The sequence below is a fragment of the Gadus morhua genome, unplaced genomic scaffold, assembly GCF_902167405.1.
Source record: "Gadus morhua unplaced genomic scaffold, gadMor3.0, whole genome shotgun sequence".
Taxonomy (NCBI): domain Eukaryota; kingdom Metazoa; phylum Chordata; class Actinopteri; order Gadiformes; family Gadidae; genus Gadus; species Gadus morhua.
In genome coordinates, this window is record NW_021963950.1 from 62134 (window position 1) to 81029 (window position 18896).

The following is an 18896-nucleotide window of genomic DNA, read 5'->3' on the forward strand; positions in this document are numbered from 1 at the left end:
TCTCTCTCTCTCTCTCTCTCTCTCTCTCTCTCTCTCTCTCTCTCTCTCTCTCTCTCTCTCTCTCTCTCTCTCTCTCTCTCTCTCTCTCTCTCTCTCTCTCTCTCTCTCTCTCTCTCTCTCTCTCTCTCTCTCTCTCTCTCTCTCTCTTCCCCCCCCCCTCCCTCCCCCCTTCTAACTGTAAGTCCCGCCTCTCATCAATAACGCCCTATTGGAGAATCACGTTCCAGCCGTAAATCATCGCCCCATGTGCCCGGAGACGTCAGAGCGGTAGTAGCAGGGGGCAGAACTCTTGCTCCTCACTTTTTATGTAGGCCTACTCGGCCGCGGAGGACGTCAGGGAGGCGAGCTCAGTGTCTCTCCGCTAACGGACCAGCGGACGAGGACTGTAGGGGCGGCTGACGGTACCGGGACGCGGCGTGAGGAGGGTGCTTCGTGTCGGTGTCTCATTTGCAGATTTCAGTGTTCCTGTTGTGGACCTTCACCTCAATTTTGCGTTCCATGGATTGCTTTTGACCACAATAATATAGTGGATTTATTTTAACTATTTAAAACATTTAACGCAACTTTTCCTTCTGTATTCGGCGACTGTGTGACGGATACCAACGAAAGGTTCTTTGGCGGACATGGACATCAACAACAACTCACCGTGCAACTCAACGACAAGTGCAGCGCTACGGTCGTCGTCAGGAGGTTGAACCCTACCGGCAGAACCGGGAGGTTCCCTCATCCTAACGGAGGACTGGGCTGGAGCATGGAGCGCTCCTGAGCACCTCGACCTTCTACTTCAGTCTGGTAGTGAACCACAGGCACCATGATCTCGGAGGAGAGGAGCAGTTACTTATCCAAACAAGCCCTGAACTTCCCGGTGGGCTTGTTGATCGGCTCTCCGAAGAGGAAGCTGGCCAAACTGGGGAGGAAACCAAGCAATGGTTCTTTACAGTAAGGCACCGCTAAACATCAATAAGCTCTTTATTCAACACGGACTCTTTGATCCGACGCTACGGTTTGTAACGCCTCCGTTTCTATGGCGTTTCATGCTGTTACTTCTTGTGTGGCTATTAAGTCCGATTGCCTGAATTCCTCCTGATGTTTCCCCTCCCTCAGGTCCAACCACTCGGACGTCACGGTGCGCTCCGCCGAGGGAGCGGGCGTCAGGCAGCCGGCCAAGAGTAAGATACGGCGGCACAACAACCGTCTGTCCACCGTATTCACCCGGAGTCCCAGCCCGGGGGACGGACCAAGGGCCGCGGGGCGGAGGGCTGCGGCGGGGGAGGGGCTGGCCCAGGACGACCCGGCGGAACTGTCCAGTCAGATGTCTGCCCCAGGCATCCTGAAGGTCTTCGGCAGTGACATCTGCCAGGGGACGCACTACAAGAGCGTGCTGGCCACCGTGCACTCCAGCGCCAAAGAGCTGGTGAAGGAGGCTCTGGAGAGGTGAGCGTTCTGGACAGTGGTCTGTTCATGGATCAACTTTCTGGATTCCCATTTCTCTCAACAAAGGTTCAGCCCATCCGTCCTCAATCCACGCTGGGAATGTCTCCTCATCATGTCTCCTTCTGATGTCTCCTCCTCCTCCTCCTCCTCCTCCTCCTCCTCCTCCTCTGTCTCCTCCTCCTCCTCTGTCTCCTCCTCCTTCTCCTCCTCATCCTCTGTCTCCTCCTCCTCCTCCTCCTCCTCTTCCTCTGTCTCCTCCTCCTCCTCCCTCTCCTCCTCCTCCCTCTCCTCCTCCTCCTCCTCTGTCTCCTCTTCCTCCTCCTCCTCTGTCTCCTCTCTCCTCCTCCTCTCCTCCTCCTCCTCCTCCTCCTCCTCCTCCTCCCCCTCCTCTGTCTCCTCTTCCTCCTCCTCCTCTCTTCTCCCTCCTCTGTCTCCTCCTCCTCCTCTGTCTCCTCCTCCTCTGTCTCCTCCTCCTCTGTCTCCTCCTCCTCCTCTGTCTCCTCCTCCTCTGTCTCCTCCTCCTCTTCCTCCTCCTCTTCTTCTTCCTCTTCCTCCTCCTCTTCCTCCTCCTCCTCTGTCTCCTCCTCCTCTTCCTCTTCGTCCTCTTCCTCCTCTTCCTCCTCCTCCTCTGTCTCCTCTTCCTCTTCCTCTTCCTCCTCCTCTGTCTCCTCCTCTTCTTCCTCTTCCTCCTGCTCTTCCTCCTCCTCCTCTCTCCTCCCTCCTCTGTCTCCTCCTCCTCCTCCTCTGTCTCTACTTCCTCTTCCTCCTCCTCTTCCCCCTCCTCCTCCTCCTCCTCCTCCTCCTCCTCCTCCTCCTCTGTCTCCTCCTCCTCTTCGTCCTCTTCCTCCTCCTCCTCCTCCTCCTCCTCCTCCTCTGTCTCCTCTTCCTCTTCTTCTTCCTCTTCTTCTTCCTCTTCCTCCTCCTCCTCCTCCTCCTCTGTCTCCTCCTCTTCTTCCTCTTCCTCCTGCTCTTCCTCCTCCTCCTCCTCTCTCCTCCCTCCTCTGTCTCCTCCTCCTCCTCCTCCTCTGTCTCTACTTCCTCTTCCTCCTCCTCTTCCCCCTCCTCCTCCTCCTCCTCTTCCTCCTCCTCTTCTTCTTCCTCTTCCTCCTCCTCTTCCTCCTCCTCCTCCTCCGTCTCCTCCTCCTCTTCCTCTTCTTCTTCCTCTTCTTCTTCCTCTTCTTCTTCCTCTTCCTCCTCCTCCTCCTCTGTCTCCTCTTCCTCTTCTTCTTCCTCTTCCTCCTGCTCCTCCTCCTCCTCTGTCCCCTGCTCCTCTGATGCCTCCTCCTCCCCCTCCTCTTCCTCTTCCTCCTCCTCCTCCTCTGGGTCTACAGGTACTGTCTGGAGAAGGAGGACCCCAGCCACTACCTGCTGTGCGACGTGATTGGCCAGACGGGGGCGGACCACCAGTGGAGGAGGGAGTGTTTCCGGGTGGTGGGCGACCAGGAGCGCCCCCTGGTGCTGCAGTCCCTCTGGAAGCCCAAGGACGGATTCTCCCGCCGCTTCGAGATCCAGAGGAGGGGCAGCGTGGAGGAGCAGCGGGCGCAGGACACGGACACCGTCACCGCAGGTACCCGCTCTGACCCCGACCCCCCCTGACCCCTGACCCCCCGGACCCTGATCCCGACCCATTAAACACTGACTGCTGTCAGCCTCTCATGGAGAGTCCATCCAATAGGGAGCTTTGGTGACTTTGGTCCCTCCCTCTCTAAGTCTCCAGTCCTGTTGCTTTTACACACTCGTGATTGACAGGCTTGATGGCTCAACTGAACCAATCAGGGCAGGGAGCCCCTGATTGGACTTAAATGAGCCGGGGCGGGTTATATAGCTGTTGTCCCCCTGGTCCTCTGGGAGGGGGGCATCGGGGGCTCATTGTCTGTCTTATCAACAGACAGGGGAGGGGGGGGGAAGGAGGGTTAAGGCTTAACAAAAGCTGTTAAGGGGGGTCCCCCCCCCCTTATCTTTATTGTAGAGGCGCTGGGCCCTCTAACCCTCTTAGGGTGGGGGGTGTGGGGGCTCAGGGGGTGCAGGCTGTCGGCTCAGGGGGTGCAGGGTGACGGCTCTGGGTGAGCAGGGTGACGGCTCTGGGTGAGCAGGGTGATGTGTCGGAGTGACGTGTCGGGTGATGTGCTCCACATTCCAGCGGCTATGGAAACAAACGGCTGAATGGTGTTTACGCTGGGGGGGGGGGGCCCAGGCAGACCCCCGCTCCCGCCCTCTCCTTCCTCTCCTCCCCTCCCTCGTCTCACTCCCCTCCCTCGTCTCCCTCCCTTCCTCTCCTTCCTCTGGAGGAAGGAGATGGGGGTGGAGGTGGGGGGTGGGGGTGGGGGTGAACAGGCAGGAGGAAGCGGCTCTCCTGTGGCTGATAGCAGGGTGAGCCCCCCCCCAGGGAGTCAGAGGTCCACGGTCTGGGGACCAGGTCCACCCTGCCCCCCCCAGGGAGTCAGAGGTCCACGGCCTGGGGACCAGGTCCGCCCCGCCCCCCCCAGGGAGTCAGAGGTCCACGGTCTGGGGACCTGGTCCGCCCCGCCCCCCCCAGGGAGAGGGAGCGGATCAGGAGGGTCTTCATGTTCCCAGGTCGTCCTCTGGGTGTTGACTCTCTGCTGTCTGTCTGCCCCCCCCAGGCCTCAACGCCCAGGGTTAGGGTTACCCTAACCCTAACCCTAACCCCCCCTGGTCGTCCTCTGGGTGTTGACTGTTTGCTGTCTGTCTGCCCCCCCCAGGCCTCAACGCCCAGGCCCGCCGGCTGACGCAGCGGGGTCGGGCCCGGGTCACCTCCCTGTTCCTGGAGGGCGGCGGGGCCGCTGACCCGGGCCTCTGGAGGAGCCTGAGCGAGATGGACCTGCTCTCGGGGGGCCGGGCCCCACAGACCCCCCTCAGCGAGGACCCCGAGGCGGAGGCAGACAAGGAGGTGCAGCGCCGGCTGGGGGTGGAGAAGGAGGAGACGGAGAGCAGCGACGACTGCTCCACCCAGTTCTCCGTCCACCCGCCCTTCGACTTCCCCTACTTCCTGCTTCTCCAGGGCTACAGCCACAAGCAGGTGAGCCAGCAGCCAATCGCATTGGTTCAGATGCATCATTCCAGTCCGTCATTGGTTGGAGCGACCGGCTCGCTAAGGGTCCACTCATGAACCCCAGGACCACTCGGAGAAGGTTGACTGCTGGGCCAACACATTGGTACCACACGGCCCACCTCCAAAGTTATCGAGTTACTCAAGCCAGAATCGATCCTGAGAGATCAAGAGAGGACCGAAAAAGATCCCCCCCCCGAACTCTCTTAACGAGAGAAAAACCAAATAGAGAACTATGAACCGTTACTGGGAAGCAAGGCATCTCTTCCCCACAAAGGAAGAATAGAAAGAAAGAATACTTGTTGCATTACTGTAAATATGAACTGTAAATACTTCAACCTGATAATACTATATCATATTTAATTCCTTCTAATTTAATGGACAATGTTGAGTTGTTTACGTACTGAAGTGATTTAGAATCAGACAAAACATCCTTAAACTGCCTTGAGGCTCCTAGAGTCGCCGGCTCCTAAGAAAATGCTTCTTAATACACGCTTTGTGACAAATCCCAGACTAACGACATCATGGTCAAGGGGGATTATTTTTCTGTTGTCTTTGATCGTGACTTGATGAATGATTGACAGAGGATGGTTTCCTATCACAATGTGACTCCTCTCCTTTCAAAGGTTGATAAGCCTGACGTTGATTCTATTCTTAGAAGATAATGTGTTAAACAAGCGCTCTTTATTGGTACTATAAAGTAACACACTGCCAGGGAAGTATTGGTGAGTATCCCTCATAAACAAGTCATCAACAAATGTATGACAAGCAATTCAGCTGTCTGTAATCAACATACGAAGCTGCAGAAATGACGTTTTATAAATTGTCACGTACATACAAAATAAGGATTTAGTTTCTTTAATAATCCCATTTCATGAGTTGGCTCCTTGTTAATGACTTCATTCTGAGGAAGAGGAGGTTAGGAATAGGCTTAGGGTTCCTGCTCTGGAAGCAACAGACTTATGTTTATGGGGAATGTCAACGAGATGTGGAATTATTTCAGTCTGGAATCTAAACGTTATAAAAAAAGAGTGAAACTGTGTTTTTACACTTCTGTCGGCCCAGTTAATTCTGAAAACATAAAAACAGATTGTTTCTCTGTTAAGGTTTCAAGGCTTTTTGGTTGAAATTAAACCTCCCGTTTTTTTATTTCTACAAATTCTTCACTCCATAAAGTCATGGTGGTCAGTGTTTCATTTGTGTTTGGGTTTCTCTTTCATTCGTTCCTCAGTATTTATCTACAGATGTAGATACACCACTAACCCTAACCCTGACCTGAGTCTACTGAACCATACCTCGTATAAGATACACCACTAACCCTAACCCTGACCTGAGTCTACTGAACCATACCTCGTATAAGATACACCACTAACCCTAACCCTGACCTGAGTCTACTGAACCATACCTCGTATAAGATACACCACTAACCCTAACCCTGACCTGAGTCTACTGAACCATACCTCGTATAAGTTACACCACTAACCCTAACCCTGACCTGAGTCTACTGAACCATACCTCGTATAAGTTACACCACTAACCCTAACCTCGTATAAGATACGCTGACGCTGCCAACCCATTTACAATATCAATGATCTGGGTCGTGGGCCGTCCACATGAGGGGCATCGATCAGTCCACCTCTTAATGTCGGGGGGGGGGGGGGGGGGGGGCGTGGGCAGGACCTGGCGCGTGATCCTAACCCTAACCCTAACCCCCCCCCAGGACTTCGTGGTGTACCTGCTGAGCGGGGGCTCCACGGTGTTCGGCCGCTCCGTGGAGCCGCTCAGCGCGGAGGACGAGGAGCGGCAGCAGGTGGACATCGTGCTCTCCGCCCCCGACGTTGCCCCCCAGCACTGCTGCGTGCGCCGCCTGGAGCCGGCGGGGGGGGCCTCCCAGACCCTGACCCTGCTCAGGCCCCTCCACGGCGCGGCCGTCACCCGGAACGGCGCCCCGCTGGGGGGGGAGGTGGCGCTGGCCCCGGGGGACCTGGTGGGGCTGGGGGGACACTATCTCTTCATGTTCAAGGACCCCACCCGCCCGGCCGGCGACGCCCGGACCCCGGCCTGGATGGCCCGGCTCCGCCCGGAGGAGGCGGGGCGGCCGGTGTCCTCCTGCCTCTCCTGCGGCTCCTCCTTCGCCCAGGGGGCCGGCCGGACGCCCCCCCGGAGGCCCCCCTGCTGGCGGGACCCGGACGGCTCGGTGGCCTCGCTGGTCTACGACCTGGGGCAGGAGGACCGGGTCTTGCAGGAGGTCCTGGCCCTGGTGGACCCCGGCGGCCCCGAGCCCAAGCTGACCCCGGCCTTCCTGCTGAGCCTGTGCATCCAGCACGCGGCCGCCAGCTTCCAGCCCGCCCACTTCCGGAGGCTTCTGCTGCGGATCGCCTGCCAGATCCAGCTGGTGATGTGGGTGAGTCCGGAAGACCGTATTCCTGTCTTTACTCCGCAAGTGTGGGGGATCGGAAACCTCCGAAATGGGGCGGCATCATGTTCCACACTCGGAGCGGGGAGGGAAGAGGCGATCAGAAGCGGGATAAAGAGATGATCCTCAAAACTGTTAAGGTTAAGCAAAGTTAAAAGGGTTTCTTTTCTATTTCCCCCGTCCCAGGAGAAGACGAAGGAGCTTGCAGCCACGCAACCAGACACGTGAGTAATCTCTGTCTCTCTCTCTGTCTCTGTCTGTGTGTGTGTGTGTATATGTGTGTGTGTGTGTGTGTGTGTCAGATTTTAGCTGGACGGTCTGTCTTCACTTAACGGTTCTAATCTGTTTTGCTACTGCTGCACTTTTTTCATTGCTTACATGACAATATAACACTTTCAGAAGTCACAATCAGTCATTCTGGTTCAGTAGAATGAAGGCAGCAGTCCTCTGTTGAACTCTAAAGTTGTTTCAGTGACAGGCTTTCTTCTGAATGTACACGTCAGCCTTTTTACCTCTCTGCTTTGACCCCAAATAGTTCCCCAAACAAATCAGGGCCCGGGCTAACGGATTATCTCCTAACTCCGTGAACATGTAACTGTACTGTGCTAACCCTAACCCTAACTCGTGGTAACAAAGTGAACCACAGCATGAATCACACTTTATCCATTTAACTAATACCTGGACAGAGTAATACTGAACCTAACTAAGTGTTGCTGTTTGGATAATCATTTTACCTGGAACATCCCATAAACCTTCTGCCACCTTCCTCTACCCTCATACATCTTCATAAACCTTCCTCCAGCTTCCTCCACTGTCCTCCACCTCCCTAATCGTCCTCCACTGTCCTCCACCTCCCTAATCGTCCTCCACTGTCCTCCACCTTCCTATTGGTCCTCCACTGTCCTCCACCTTCCTATTGGTCCTCCACTGTCCTCCACCTTCCTCCACCTTCCTATTGGTCCTCCACTGTCCTCCACCTTCCTCCACCTTCCTATTGGTCCTCCACTGTCCTCCACCTTCCTATTGGTCCTCCACTGTCCTCCACCTTCCTCCACCTTCCTATTGGTCCTCCACTGTCCTCCACCTTCCTCCACCTTCCTATTGGTCCTCCACCTTCCTCCACCTTCCTATTGGTCCTCCACTGTCCTCCACCTTCCTATTGGTCCTCCACTGTCCTCCACTGTCCTCCACCTCCCTATTCGTCCTCCACTGTCCTCCACCTTCCTATTCGTCCTCCACTGTCCTCCACCTTCCTATTGGTCCTCCACTGTCCTCCACCTCCCTAATCGTCCTCCACCTTCCTCCACCTTCCTATTGGTCCTCCACTGTCCTCCACCTTCCTCCACCTTCCTATTCGTCCTCCACCTTCCTATTCGTCCTCCACCTTCCTATTCGTCCTCCACCTTCCTATTGGTCCTCCACTGTCCTCCACCTTCCTCCACCTTCCTATTGGTCCTCCACTGTCCTCCACCTTCCTCCACCTTCCTATTGGTCCTCCACTGTCCTCCACCTTCCTCCACCTTCCTATTGGTCCTCCACTGTCCTCCACCTTCCTATTCGTCCTCCACCTTCCTATTCGTCCTCCACTGTCCTCCACCTTCCTATTCGTCCTCCACCTTCCTATTCGTCCTCCACTGTCCTCCACCTTCCTATTGGTCCTCCACTGTCCTCCACCTTCCTCCACCTTTCTATTCGTCCTCCACCTTCCTAAATGGTGACCACCCCCTCTCTCTGTAGCCATGACGACTGTGAACAGACTTTAATAACCCCAAGCCCCAATACACCGTGGGGGTCTGAGTGCCGTGTTGCTGAGGCTGTGTCCCCCCCCAGGGGCCCCTGGGACGGGGCGGAGGTAGAGGCGGGGGCCGGGCTGCTGAGCATGGAGCAGCTGGGCCCCGGGCTGGGGCCCCTGCTGCTCTGGATGGCCAACGCCATCGAGCTGCTGCACTTCATCCAGCGGCAGGTCCCCGGGCTGCTGCCCCCCCGCAGGCCGGGCCGGGAGGACCAGGGGCCCCCAGAGGACCAGGGGCCCACAGAGGACCAGGGGCCCCCAGAGGACCAGGGTACGGGGCGGGAGAAATACTTGAGGATTAGAATAAAAGAAAGGAATACTTGATTATTAAGTAGCTGAGCTGGTGTCAGACGTCTCCCTTAACGCCGCCCCCCGCTGCACCCCCAGGCTACGGGGCGGAGCTGGCGGCCACGCGGGCAGCCTGCGAGGAGGCCATGACGGTCCTGGAGGAGGTCATCATGTTCACCTTCCAGCAGTCCGTCTACTACCTGACCAAGGTGAGCTCCGATAGGTCGGCCCTCTGGAGCCACGCTAGGCAGCGGTCGGCCCTAACGCGGCGGTCGGCCCTAACGCGGCGGTCGGCCCTAACGCGGCGGTCGGCCCTAACGCGGCGGTCGGCCCTAACGCGGCGGTCGGCCCTAACGCGGCGGTCGGCCCTAACGCGGCGGTCGGCCCTAACGCGGCGGTCGGCCCTAACGCGGCGGTCGGCCCTAACGCGGCGGTCGGCCCTAACGCGGCGGTCGGCCCTAACGCGGCGGTCGGCCCTAACGCGGCGGTCGGCCCTAACGCGGCGGTCGGCCCTAACGCGGCGGTCGGCCCTAACGCGGCGGTCGGCCCTAACGCGGCGGTCGGCCCTAACGCGGCGGTCTGCAGAAGGGTTTCACTGGACTACACGGGAGGCTAGTTGTGGACCCGGGGGTTCGTTAGCGATTTGCTGTTCTGATGGAAGTTCTCGCCACCCTGACCCCAGCATGCCCCCATCCAGACCGGCTCAGACTCTGGGCCTCGGGGTCTCGGCAAAGCATGTAACCAAGGCAACACTGGTCAGGGGGCGATCCAGGAAGAGGTGGGGAGGAAGGTGTGTGTGTGTGTGTGTGTGTGTGTGTGTGTGTGTGTGTGTGTGTGTGTGTGTGTGTGTGTGTGTGTGTGTGTGTGTGTGTGTGTGTGTGTGTGTGTGTGTGTGTGTGTGTGTGGACTTCTGTGTGAGAACGGCCGCTGTGCCAGAAGTGACAGTTGTAAGGACCTGTAAGTGAATCACATCACAGTCCCCAAGGGCATGATGGGTAACCATGAGCGGGTTGTGTTGTGACTTTAAGCAGGTTGTGTTGTGACGTTAAGCGGGTTGTGTTTTGAGGCTGAGGCTGTTGTGTTTGGCTGTGATGTATCTCAAAGTACGGTTCCAGGGCCACTTTGTTCCATATGCTGCTCCCTGCATGACTCTCCTGTCTATTTTCACATGGAAACAGGGTGAGGGTTAGGCAGCTGCTGCCGCTGGGCTGGGATTTCCTGCATCCGCTTTCCCGATGCCTTTCCCCTCATCTGTACAAACTATCCAGAGTCTGTCCACACCAGACAGCCAGGTCACACCTCTCCGTCTCTGTCCCTCTAGTCTCCCTCTCTCTACTTCCGTCTCTCTGTCTCTCTCCCTCTGTCTCTCGCCCTCTGTCTCTCTGTCTCTCTCCCTCTCTCTGTCTCTCTCCCTCTCTCTGTCTCTCTCCCTCTCTGTCTCTCTCCCTCCCTCTGTCCGTCTCTCTCTCTCTGTCTGTCTCTCTCCCTCTCTCTGTCTCTCTGACTCTCTCTGTGTTTGAATAATCAATGTCGACATTGATCATTAAAAAAAAACGTCTCTCTCTCTGGCCTCATCCTGGTAGTAGTTTGGTTCTAACTCTCTCTGGTGGTAGTTTGGTTCTATCTCTCTCTGGTGGTAGTTTGGTTCTATCTCTCTCTGGTGGTAGTTTGGTTCTGACTCTCTCTGGTGGTAGTTTGGTTCTATCTCTCTCTGGTCTTATGTATGAAAGTATTCAGGTGGTTGCATCTCTTGAGGCAAAGGGAAGCTCTCAGACCCGATATCTAGTCATCTTTTCAAAGATTGTAAATTGTTTTATGATATACTTTTTATGTTTTTTTTTACCTTTAAGTTAGTTTTAATCTAGGTTTCTAGGAGATACAGTCTACCTCATTTAGGCCTAGACATTAAATATATTTAGCACTTGCATCGTATTTCAAAATATTGAGTTTCTCTCTCTCTCTGTCTGTCTGTCTTTCTCTCTGTCCATCTGTCTCTCTCCACAGAGCATGTACTGCGCTCTACCTGGGCTGCTGGACGGGAACCCGTTCTCTGAGAGCGTTCAGCTCCGGGTCCCGGGCGGGGTCCGGGTGATCCTGGGCGTCCTGTCGGAGACCCTGAAGCTGCTCAAGGTCTTCCTGGTCCACCCGGACATCTCGCGGCAGCTGTGTGCTTACCTCTTCTACTTCATCAACGCCTCAATCTTCAACGCCCTCATGGAGAGAGGTGAGAGAGAGAGAGAGAGAGAGAGAGAGAGAGAGAGAGAGAGAGAGAGAGAGAGAGAGAGAGAGAGAGAGAGAGAGAGAGAGAGAGAGAGAGAGAGAGAGAGAGAGAGAGAGAGAGAGAGAGAGAGAGAGTTATATACCAACAGAACGAGTTGCAGCGAGAGACGGAGGGAGATTTATATCTTCCGAGTCTGTGTGCTCACAAGGTCATCATAGGTGCTGCAGATGCAAGAGCTGTGATTGGAGGGTGCTAAGTTAGGAATGCAACAACCATCCGATTGGTTCAGCGAATCCCTCTTGTCTGTTGTCTCTTGCCTGGTACACTGGCCCCTCAAGCCTTCAAGCAGCCAATGAAGGCTTGAGGGGCCGGTGTACCAGACTGTTCTCAGGCAGCCCATGAAGGCTTGAGGGACCAGTGTACCAGACTGTTCTCAGGCAGCCCATGAAGGCTTGAGGGACCAGTGTAGCAGACTGTTCTCAGGCAGCCCATGAAGGCTTGAGGGACCAGTGTAGCAGACTGTTCTCAGGCAGCCCATGAAGGCTTGAGGGACCAGTGTACCAGACTGTTCTCAGGCAGCCCATGAAGGCTTGAGGGACCGGTGTACCAGACTGTTCTCAGGCAGCCCATGAAGGCTTGAGTAACTGGTGTTTGATATCTCTCTCCAGGACCGCTGGCTGTACTTCCGTACCCGTCTCATGTGTCTCTGTTGTGCTGCAGGTTCCGGAGGCGGGTTCTACCAGTGGTCGCGGGGGGTCCAGATCAGGGCCAACCTGGACCTGCTCATGGACTGGGTCCAGAGCGCGGGGCTGGGAGACCTGGCGCTGGAATTCTTCAGGAAGCTGTCAGCTGCCGTCAACGTCCTGGCCACGCCCAAAGAGAACCTCCTCCAGGTAAAGGGCTGGTCTTTCACTTCCTGTTTGTCTCAAGCCGATTGGACAGCTTTGAGACAATTGAGCAGAGTTGTTATGTGTCTTGAGGAGGTTTCAGTTACGTCTGTCTCCGTTTGTGATGTCACAGCAGGACACTAAATCCTGGAGCCCTTCGGTGGGTTTGTCTCTCGCTGGAGGTAGAGCAACAGCGGTCTGAGGTGGTGTGAGGTGGTCTGAGGCAGGTCTGAGGTGGTCTGAGGTGGTGTGAGGTGGTCTGAGGCGGTCTGAGGCGGGTCTGAGGCGGGTCTGAGGTGGTGTGAGGCGGTCTGAGGTGGTCTGAGGTGGTGTGAGGTGGTGTGAGGTGGTCTGAGGTGGTGTGAGGTGGTCTGAGGTGGTCTGAGGTGGTGTGAGGTGGTGTGAGGTGGTGTGAGGCGGTCTGAGGTGGTCTGAGGCAGGTCTGAGGCAGGTCTGAGGCAGGTCTGAGGCAGGTCTGAGGCAGGTCTGAGGCAGGTCTGAGGCGGATCTGAGGTGGGTCTGAGGCGGGTCTGAGGTGGTGTGAGGTGGGTCTGAGGTGGTGTGAGGAGGTCTGAGGTGGTGTGAGGAGGTCTGAGGTGGTGTGAGGTGGGTCTGAGGTGGTGTGAGGAGGTCTGAGGAGGTCTGAGGTGGTCTGAGGCAGGTCTGAGGCGGATCTGAGGCGGGTCTGAGGCGGGTCTGAGGTGGTGTGAGGTGGGTCTGAGGTGGTGTGAGGAGGTCTGAGGTGGTGTGAGGAGGTCTGAGGTGGTGTGAGGTGGGTCTGAGGTGGTGTGAGGAGGTCTGAGGAGGTCTGAGGTGGTCTGAGGTGGTCTGAGGTGGTCTGAGGTGGTGTGAGGTGGTGTGAGGTGGTGTGAGGTGGTCTGAGGCGGTCTGAGGCAGGTCTGAGGCAGGTCTGAGGTGGTGTGAGGTGGGTCTGAGGTGGTGTGAGGAGGTCTGAGGCAGGTGTGAGGTGGTGTGAGGTGGTGTGAGGTGGTGTGAGGTGGTCTGAGGCAGGTCTGAGGCAGGTCTGAGGCAGGTCTGAGGTGGTGTGAGGTGGTCTGAGGCAGGTCTGAGGTGGTGTGAGGTGGTGTGAGGTGGTCTGAGGTGGTGTGAGGTGGTGTGAGGTGGTCTGAGGCAGGTCTGAGGCAGGTCTGAGGTGGTGTGAGGTGGGTCTGAGGTGGTGTGAGGAGGTCTGAGGCAGGTGTGAGGTGGTGTGAGGTGGTGTGAGGTGGTGTGAGGTGGTCTGAGGCAGGTCTGAGGCAGGTCTGAGGCAGGTCTGAGGTGGTGTGAGGTGGTGTGAGGAGGTCTGAGGCAGGTCTGAGGTGGTGTGAGGTGGTCTGAGGTGGTGTGAGGTGGTGTGAGGTGGTGTGAGGTGGTGTGAGGTGGTCTGAGGCAGGTCTGAGGCAGGTCTGAGGTGGTGTGAGGAGGTCTGAGGTGGTGTGAGGTGGTCTGAGGCAGGTCTGAGGCAGGTCTGAGGCAGGTCTGAGGTGGTGTGAGGTGGTGTGAGGAGGTCTGAGGCAGGTCTGAGGTGGTGTGAGGTGGTGTGAGGTGGTCTGAGGTGGTGTGAGGTGGTCTGAGGTGGTGTGAGGTGGTCTGAGGTGGTCTGAGGTGGTGTGAGGTGGTGTGAGGTGGTGTGAGGCGGTCTGAGGTGGTCTGAGGCAGGTCTGAGGCAGGTCTGAGGCAGGTCTGAGGCAGGTCTGAGGCAGGTCTGAGGCGGATCTGAGGCGGGTCTGAGGCGGGTCTGAGGTGGTGTGAGGTGGTGTGAGGTGGTGTGAGGTGGTCTGAGGTGGTCTGAGGTGGTCTGAGGTGGTGTGAGGTGGTCTGAGGTGGTGTGAGGTGGTCTGAGGTGGTGTGAGGTGGTCTGAGGTGGTGTGAGGTGGTCTGAGGTGGTGTGAGGTGGTCTGAGGTGGTGTGAGGTGGTGTGAGGTGGTGTGAGGTGGTCTGAGGCAGGTCTGAGGCAGGTCTGAGGCAGGTCTGAGGTGGTGTGAGGTGGTCTGAGGTGGTCTGAGGTGGTGTGAGGTGGTCTGAGGTGGTGTGAGGTGGTGTGAGGTGGTCTGAGGCAGGTCTGAGGCAGGTCTGAGGTGGTGTGAGGTGGGTCTGAGGTGGTGTGAGGAGGTCTGAGGCAGGTGTGAGGTGGTGTGAGGTGGTGTGAGGTGGTGTGAGGTGGTCTGAGGCAGGTCTGAGGCAGGTCTGAGGCAGGTCTGAGGTGGTGTGAGGTGGTGTGAGGAGGTCTGAGGCAGGTCTGAGGTGGTGTGAGGTGGTGTGAGGTGGTGTGAGGTGGTGTGAGGTGGTCTGAGGCAGGTCTGAGGCAGGTCTGAGGTGGTGTGAGGAGGTCTGAGGTGGTGTGAGGTGGTGTGAGGTGGTGTGAGGTGGTCTGAGGCAGGTCTGAGGCAGGTCTGAGGCAGGTCTGAGGTGGTGTGAGGTGGTGTGAGGTGGTGTGAGGAGGTCTGAGGCAGGTCTGAGGTGGTGTGAGGTGGTGTGAGGAGGTCTGAGGCAGGTCTGAGGTGGTGTGAGGTGGTCTGAGGTGGTGTGAGGTGGTCTGAGGTGGTGTGAGGCAGGTCTGAGGCAGGTCTGAGGAAGTTCTGAGGCGGTCTGAGACAGTTCTGAGGGCTGCAGGGATGGTTCTGGTGCAGTTTGGAGAAGCTCACTGAAACTGATCTCCCTGAAGGACTAGAGAGTGAACAGAAAGATTGAAGATTGAAGATTCAAGATGGTTTTATTGTCATATGCACAACAATTACAGAGCAGTCGCTGGCAATGAAGTTCTTTAGTCTTGGAAACAGGGGATTGTTGTTTTTCGTGGCTCTCCTTAATCCCTTAAGGATTCCTTCACCTCCTCTTTCCAGTGGTTCGTGTTCAGCTTTATTGTGTGCGTGGTAAACGGCACCACAATAAGGAGCCGGAGATCGTTGTAAAGCACGTTGTTAAAGCAGAGCCATAAAGCGCTGCAGGTGGAACGGTCTGGAGGAACCAGGGTCACGTTCTCACGCCAGGGAACGGCTCTGCTCCTCTGGGTTTATGATAAGGGCCATCTGGTGTCGGAGATTAGGGCCGTAATCTGCTGCCACTGTTGATACTACTGAGCCACTTAACAAAAACACAGGAATCAAAATCAAACATACCCAAGAGCCCTGGGAAGGCCTCCCACAGGGTACTGTCCGGGGGGTTAGGGTTAGGGTGAGGGTTAGGGTTATACTGTCTGAGGGGCTAGGGGGTTGGGGTAAGGGTTAGGGTTATACTGTCTGAGGGGTGAGGGTTAGGGTAAGGGTTAGGGTTATACTGTCTGAGGGGTTAGGGGGTTGGGGTAAGGGTTAGGGTTATACTGTCTGAGGGGTGAGGGTAAGGGTTAGGGTTATACTGTCTGAGGGGTTAGGGTGAGGGTTAGGGTAAGGGTTAGGGTTAGAGTGAGGGTTAGGGTTATACTGTCTGAGGGGTTAGGGTGAGGGTGAGGGTGAGGGTTAGGGTAAGGGTTAGGGTTGGGGTTAGGGGTTAGGGTTAGGGCACACGGAGCACAGACCACAGGGCTCTGTACTTAAGTGTGTTTGAGTATCCAGTGTGTAGGACGTCTGTTCAGTAGAGCAGGTTGACTCCCTCCATGTTATTCTGAGTCCTTCTCCCGCAACATCCCATAATTACAGCTGGGCTGTTTGTGTCTTTGTTGTGTTCGGTCCTCTTTGGGTTCTTGTGATGAGAACTCAGCTCACATAAACACAGAAGTCTCTTCAAATCAACCTTTATTTAATCCCTACAGTCCCCACATGGGGAGATGGGGGGTCACTATGGTCTACAGCGTCTGACCCCCCTCCCAGACCAGGTCCCCACGAGACCTGGTCCCTGAAGAGTCCTGGACCCGGCTCACCTCTCATGGTTTGAATGGTTGCTAAGCAAGTCGGGTGGTGTTGGATGGTCGCTAAGCAAGTCGGGTGGTGTTGGATGGTTGCTAAGCAAGTCGGGTGGTGTTGGATGGTTGCTAAGCGAGGCGGGTGATGTTGGATGGTTGCTAAGCGAGGCGGGTGATGTTGGATGGTTGCTATGCATGTCGGGTTGTGTTGGATGTTTGCTAAGCATGTCGGGTTGTGTTGGATGGTTGCTAAGCGAGGCGGGTGGTGTTGGATGGTTGCTAGGTGAGGTGGGTGGTGTTGGATGGTTGCTAAGCGAGGTGGATGGTGTTGGATGGTTGCTAAGCAAGGCGGGTGGTGTTAGATGGTTGCTAAGTGAGGCGGGTGGTGTTTCTTGCCGTGGGGGAGCCGTGGGCAGGACCTGGTGTGTGTCAGGGCCCCATCCCGCTCCGGGACGTCCCACCGGGGGCTTAGCTCGGGCGGAGTCAGAGTTCGTCAAGGTCATAACTCACCTATCACCTTTCATGTGTTCGGGTTTCTCCTCCTGATGAACATGAGAGGTTGTTGTTACGGACGACCTGTGTTTGGTTCTCTCTCATCAGGCCCAGGGTTATTCATTATTGGTTGAAATGTAAAGCCCGCCCACACCAACTGGTCACTAAAGTAGGTTTGTTTTTGAGGTAACTATGGTCAGAGGAAGCTTAGCGTTTCATGTCAACACGGTATCAGTTCAGTGTAATGAAGTCTTGACTGTCAGCTCGGACCGTCACTCAGCCCTGAGGAGGAGGGGAGGGGGAGGGGGGAGGGGGGGGGGGGGGGGGGAGGGAGGAGGAGGGGGCGAGGGGAGGGGGGGGCGAGAAGAGGAGGCAGAGCTCATCTTTGGGTCAATCCAGTTCCGTGTGATTGACAGCGTGGTCATGACACAGTGTTTTAGCCACAACACAGAGCCGTCTATAGTGGGTTAGGGTTAGACAGTATAGACAGCCGTCTATAGTGGGTGGTGCTGAGGATCAGCTTGATGAGCTTACAGCCTCCATCTGTGTCTGTCTGAGGTCAACATGGAGACGCTTTAGTCCGTGGGAACCGACGCTGAGAACACGTGAAGCTGGCTCTGGTTCTCAGGAACTGAAGAGCAGAGCTGTCCTTCCTCCAGCTCTCACACTGTGTGTGTGTGTGTGTGTGTGTGTGTGTGTGTGTGTGTGTGTGTGTGTGTGTGTGTGTGTGTGTGTGTGTGTGTGTGTGTGTGTGTGTGTGTGTGTGTGTGTGTGTGTGTGTGTGTGTGTGTGTGTTGCAGGCCTCCTGGAGCTCTCTGCGGGGGGAGTTCTCCGCCCTGAACCCCGCCCAGCTGCACCACATGCTGAGGGAGTACAACTCAGGGAGGCCCCCCCCTCCCGGCTGGAGCCCCCCCCCCGACGAGGCCGGGGACGCGCTCAGGACGGGTGTGTGTGTGTGTCGAGTACACACAATATATGCATCAATATATATACATTTATAATTATTGAATAAAAAAAAAAAAAATGGGCCTTACTGAGGCCTGCGACTGAAGGATGAAAATTAGTAATTTTGGACTAATTTTCAAATGACCTTTCCCTCCTTCATTGGAGTTGGGGGAGCAGCTGCAGCCCCCCCCCCCCCCCCCCAGGGGCCCAGGCACAGAAACATCTGGAGCATGAGAGGAGGTCATGGAGTGAGACGTCAAATAACCTCCGTCTCTCTCTCTCTCTCTCTGTCTCTCTGTCTCTCTGTCTCTGTGTCTCTGTGTCTCTGTCTCTCTCTCTCCTCTTTGTCTTTCTCTCTCTCTCTCTCTCTCTCTCTCTCTCTCTCTCTCTCTCTCTCTCTCTCTCTCTCTCTCTCTCTCTCTCTCTCTCTCTCTCTCTCTCTCTCTCTCTCTCTCTCTCTCTCTCTCTCTCTCTCTCAGCTGACATATTGGAGAGTTTTGAGGACCACCCCCCCCTGGTCCTGCCCAGCGGGTCCTTCCACCTGGAGCTGGGAGGGCCCCCTCTGGAGCAGGGCCTCTTCCTGCAGCTCCAGCGCCTGCAGGACCTCCTCCAGGGGCCCTCTGAGACCCGGGCCTCGGGCCCTCCCACACGGCAGGTAGAGACCCCCCAGGACCCCTCGGCGCGCCGTCTGGAGGCGGAGCCTTAAACCTTCTCTTCTGTGATTGGTTGACCTCAGGAGACCCGACAAGAGGAGGACCAACAGGATGTCACCACGCCTGACCCCCCCTCCCGGGCGGAGAGGCCCCCCCCAGGCGGGGCGGACCCCCGCGGGGAGCTGAGCGGCGGCGAGGCGCGGCTGACCCAGAAGCTGCGGAGCCTGGAGCTGCAGGACGGGCTGCCGGGCGGGGCCGGCCTGGGCTGCCACAAGGGCCTGGCCCTGGACCCCTCCTGCCTGCTGACGCCCCCCAACACGCCCCAGGACCCGGAGCTCCGGCCGGGGCCGACCCGGCCGACCGCAGGTGGGCGGAGCGCCCGGGGGCCCCCAGAGGGGTCCCCCAGAGGGGTCCTGGGTGTAGGACTCGAGCAGAGTTCAAGGGGATCTCTCTCTCTCACTCACTCACTCACACACACACACACACACACACACACACACACACACACACACACACACACACACACACACACACACACACACACACACACACACACACACACACACACACACACACACATGAGACGGGTACGGAAGTACAGCCAGCGGTCCTGGAGAGAGATATGAAACCCCAGCCCCTCCAGCCTTCATGGGCTGCCTGAGAACAGTCTGGTACACCGGCCCCTCAAGCCTTCATGGGCTGCTTGAAGGCTTGAGGGGCCAGTGTACCAGGCAAGAGACAACAGACAAGAGGGATTCGCTGAACCAATCGGATGATTGTTGCATTCCTAACTTAGCACCCTCCAATCACAGCTCTTGCATCTGCAGCACCTATGATGACCTTGTGAGCACACAGACTCAGAA

General features: G+C 56.7%; 1 protein-coding gene across 3 annotated transcripts in view; it reads left to right on the forward strand.

The window, feature by feature from the left end:
- Positions 1-233: 233 nt before the first annotated feature.
- radil2a (Ras association and DIL domains 2a) overlaps positions 234-18896 on the forward strand; it is a 30044-nt gene continuing 11381 nt past the window's right edge. The window contains exons 1-13 of one of the 3 annotated variants that reach the window (XM_030349836.1): positions 234-939; positions 1105-1434; positions 2766-3001; positions 4155-4471; positions 6222-6905; positions 7104-7141; positions 8655-8980; positions 9097-9206; positions 11002-11221; positions 11939-12111; positions 17236-17380; positions 17860-18035; positions 18117-18399. In XM_030349836.1, coding sequence (XP_030205696.1) covers positions 812-939; positions 1105-1434; positions 2766-3001; positions 4155-4471; positions 6222-6905; positions 7104-7141; positions 8655-8980; positions 9097-9206; positions 11002-11221; positions 11939-12111; positions 17236-17380; positions 17860-18035; positions 18117-18399 — 3166 coding nt within the window. In that variant the 5' untranslated portion in view covers positions 234-811. The remainder of the gene's footprint in view (positions 940-1104; positions 1435-2765; positions 3002-4154; positions 4472-6221; positions 6906-7103; positions 7142-8654; positions 8981-9096; positions 9207-11001; positions 11222-11938; positions 12112-17235; positions 17381-17859; positions 18036-18116; positions 18400-18896) is intronic. The other 2 variants (XM_030349837.1, XM_030349838.1) reach the window with 2 other exon arrangements.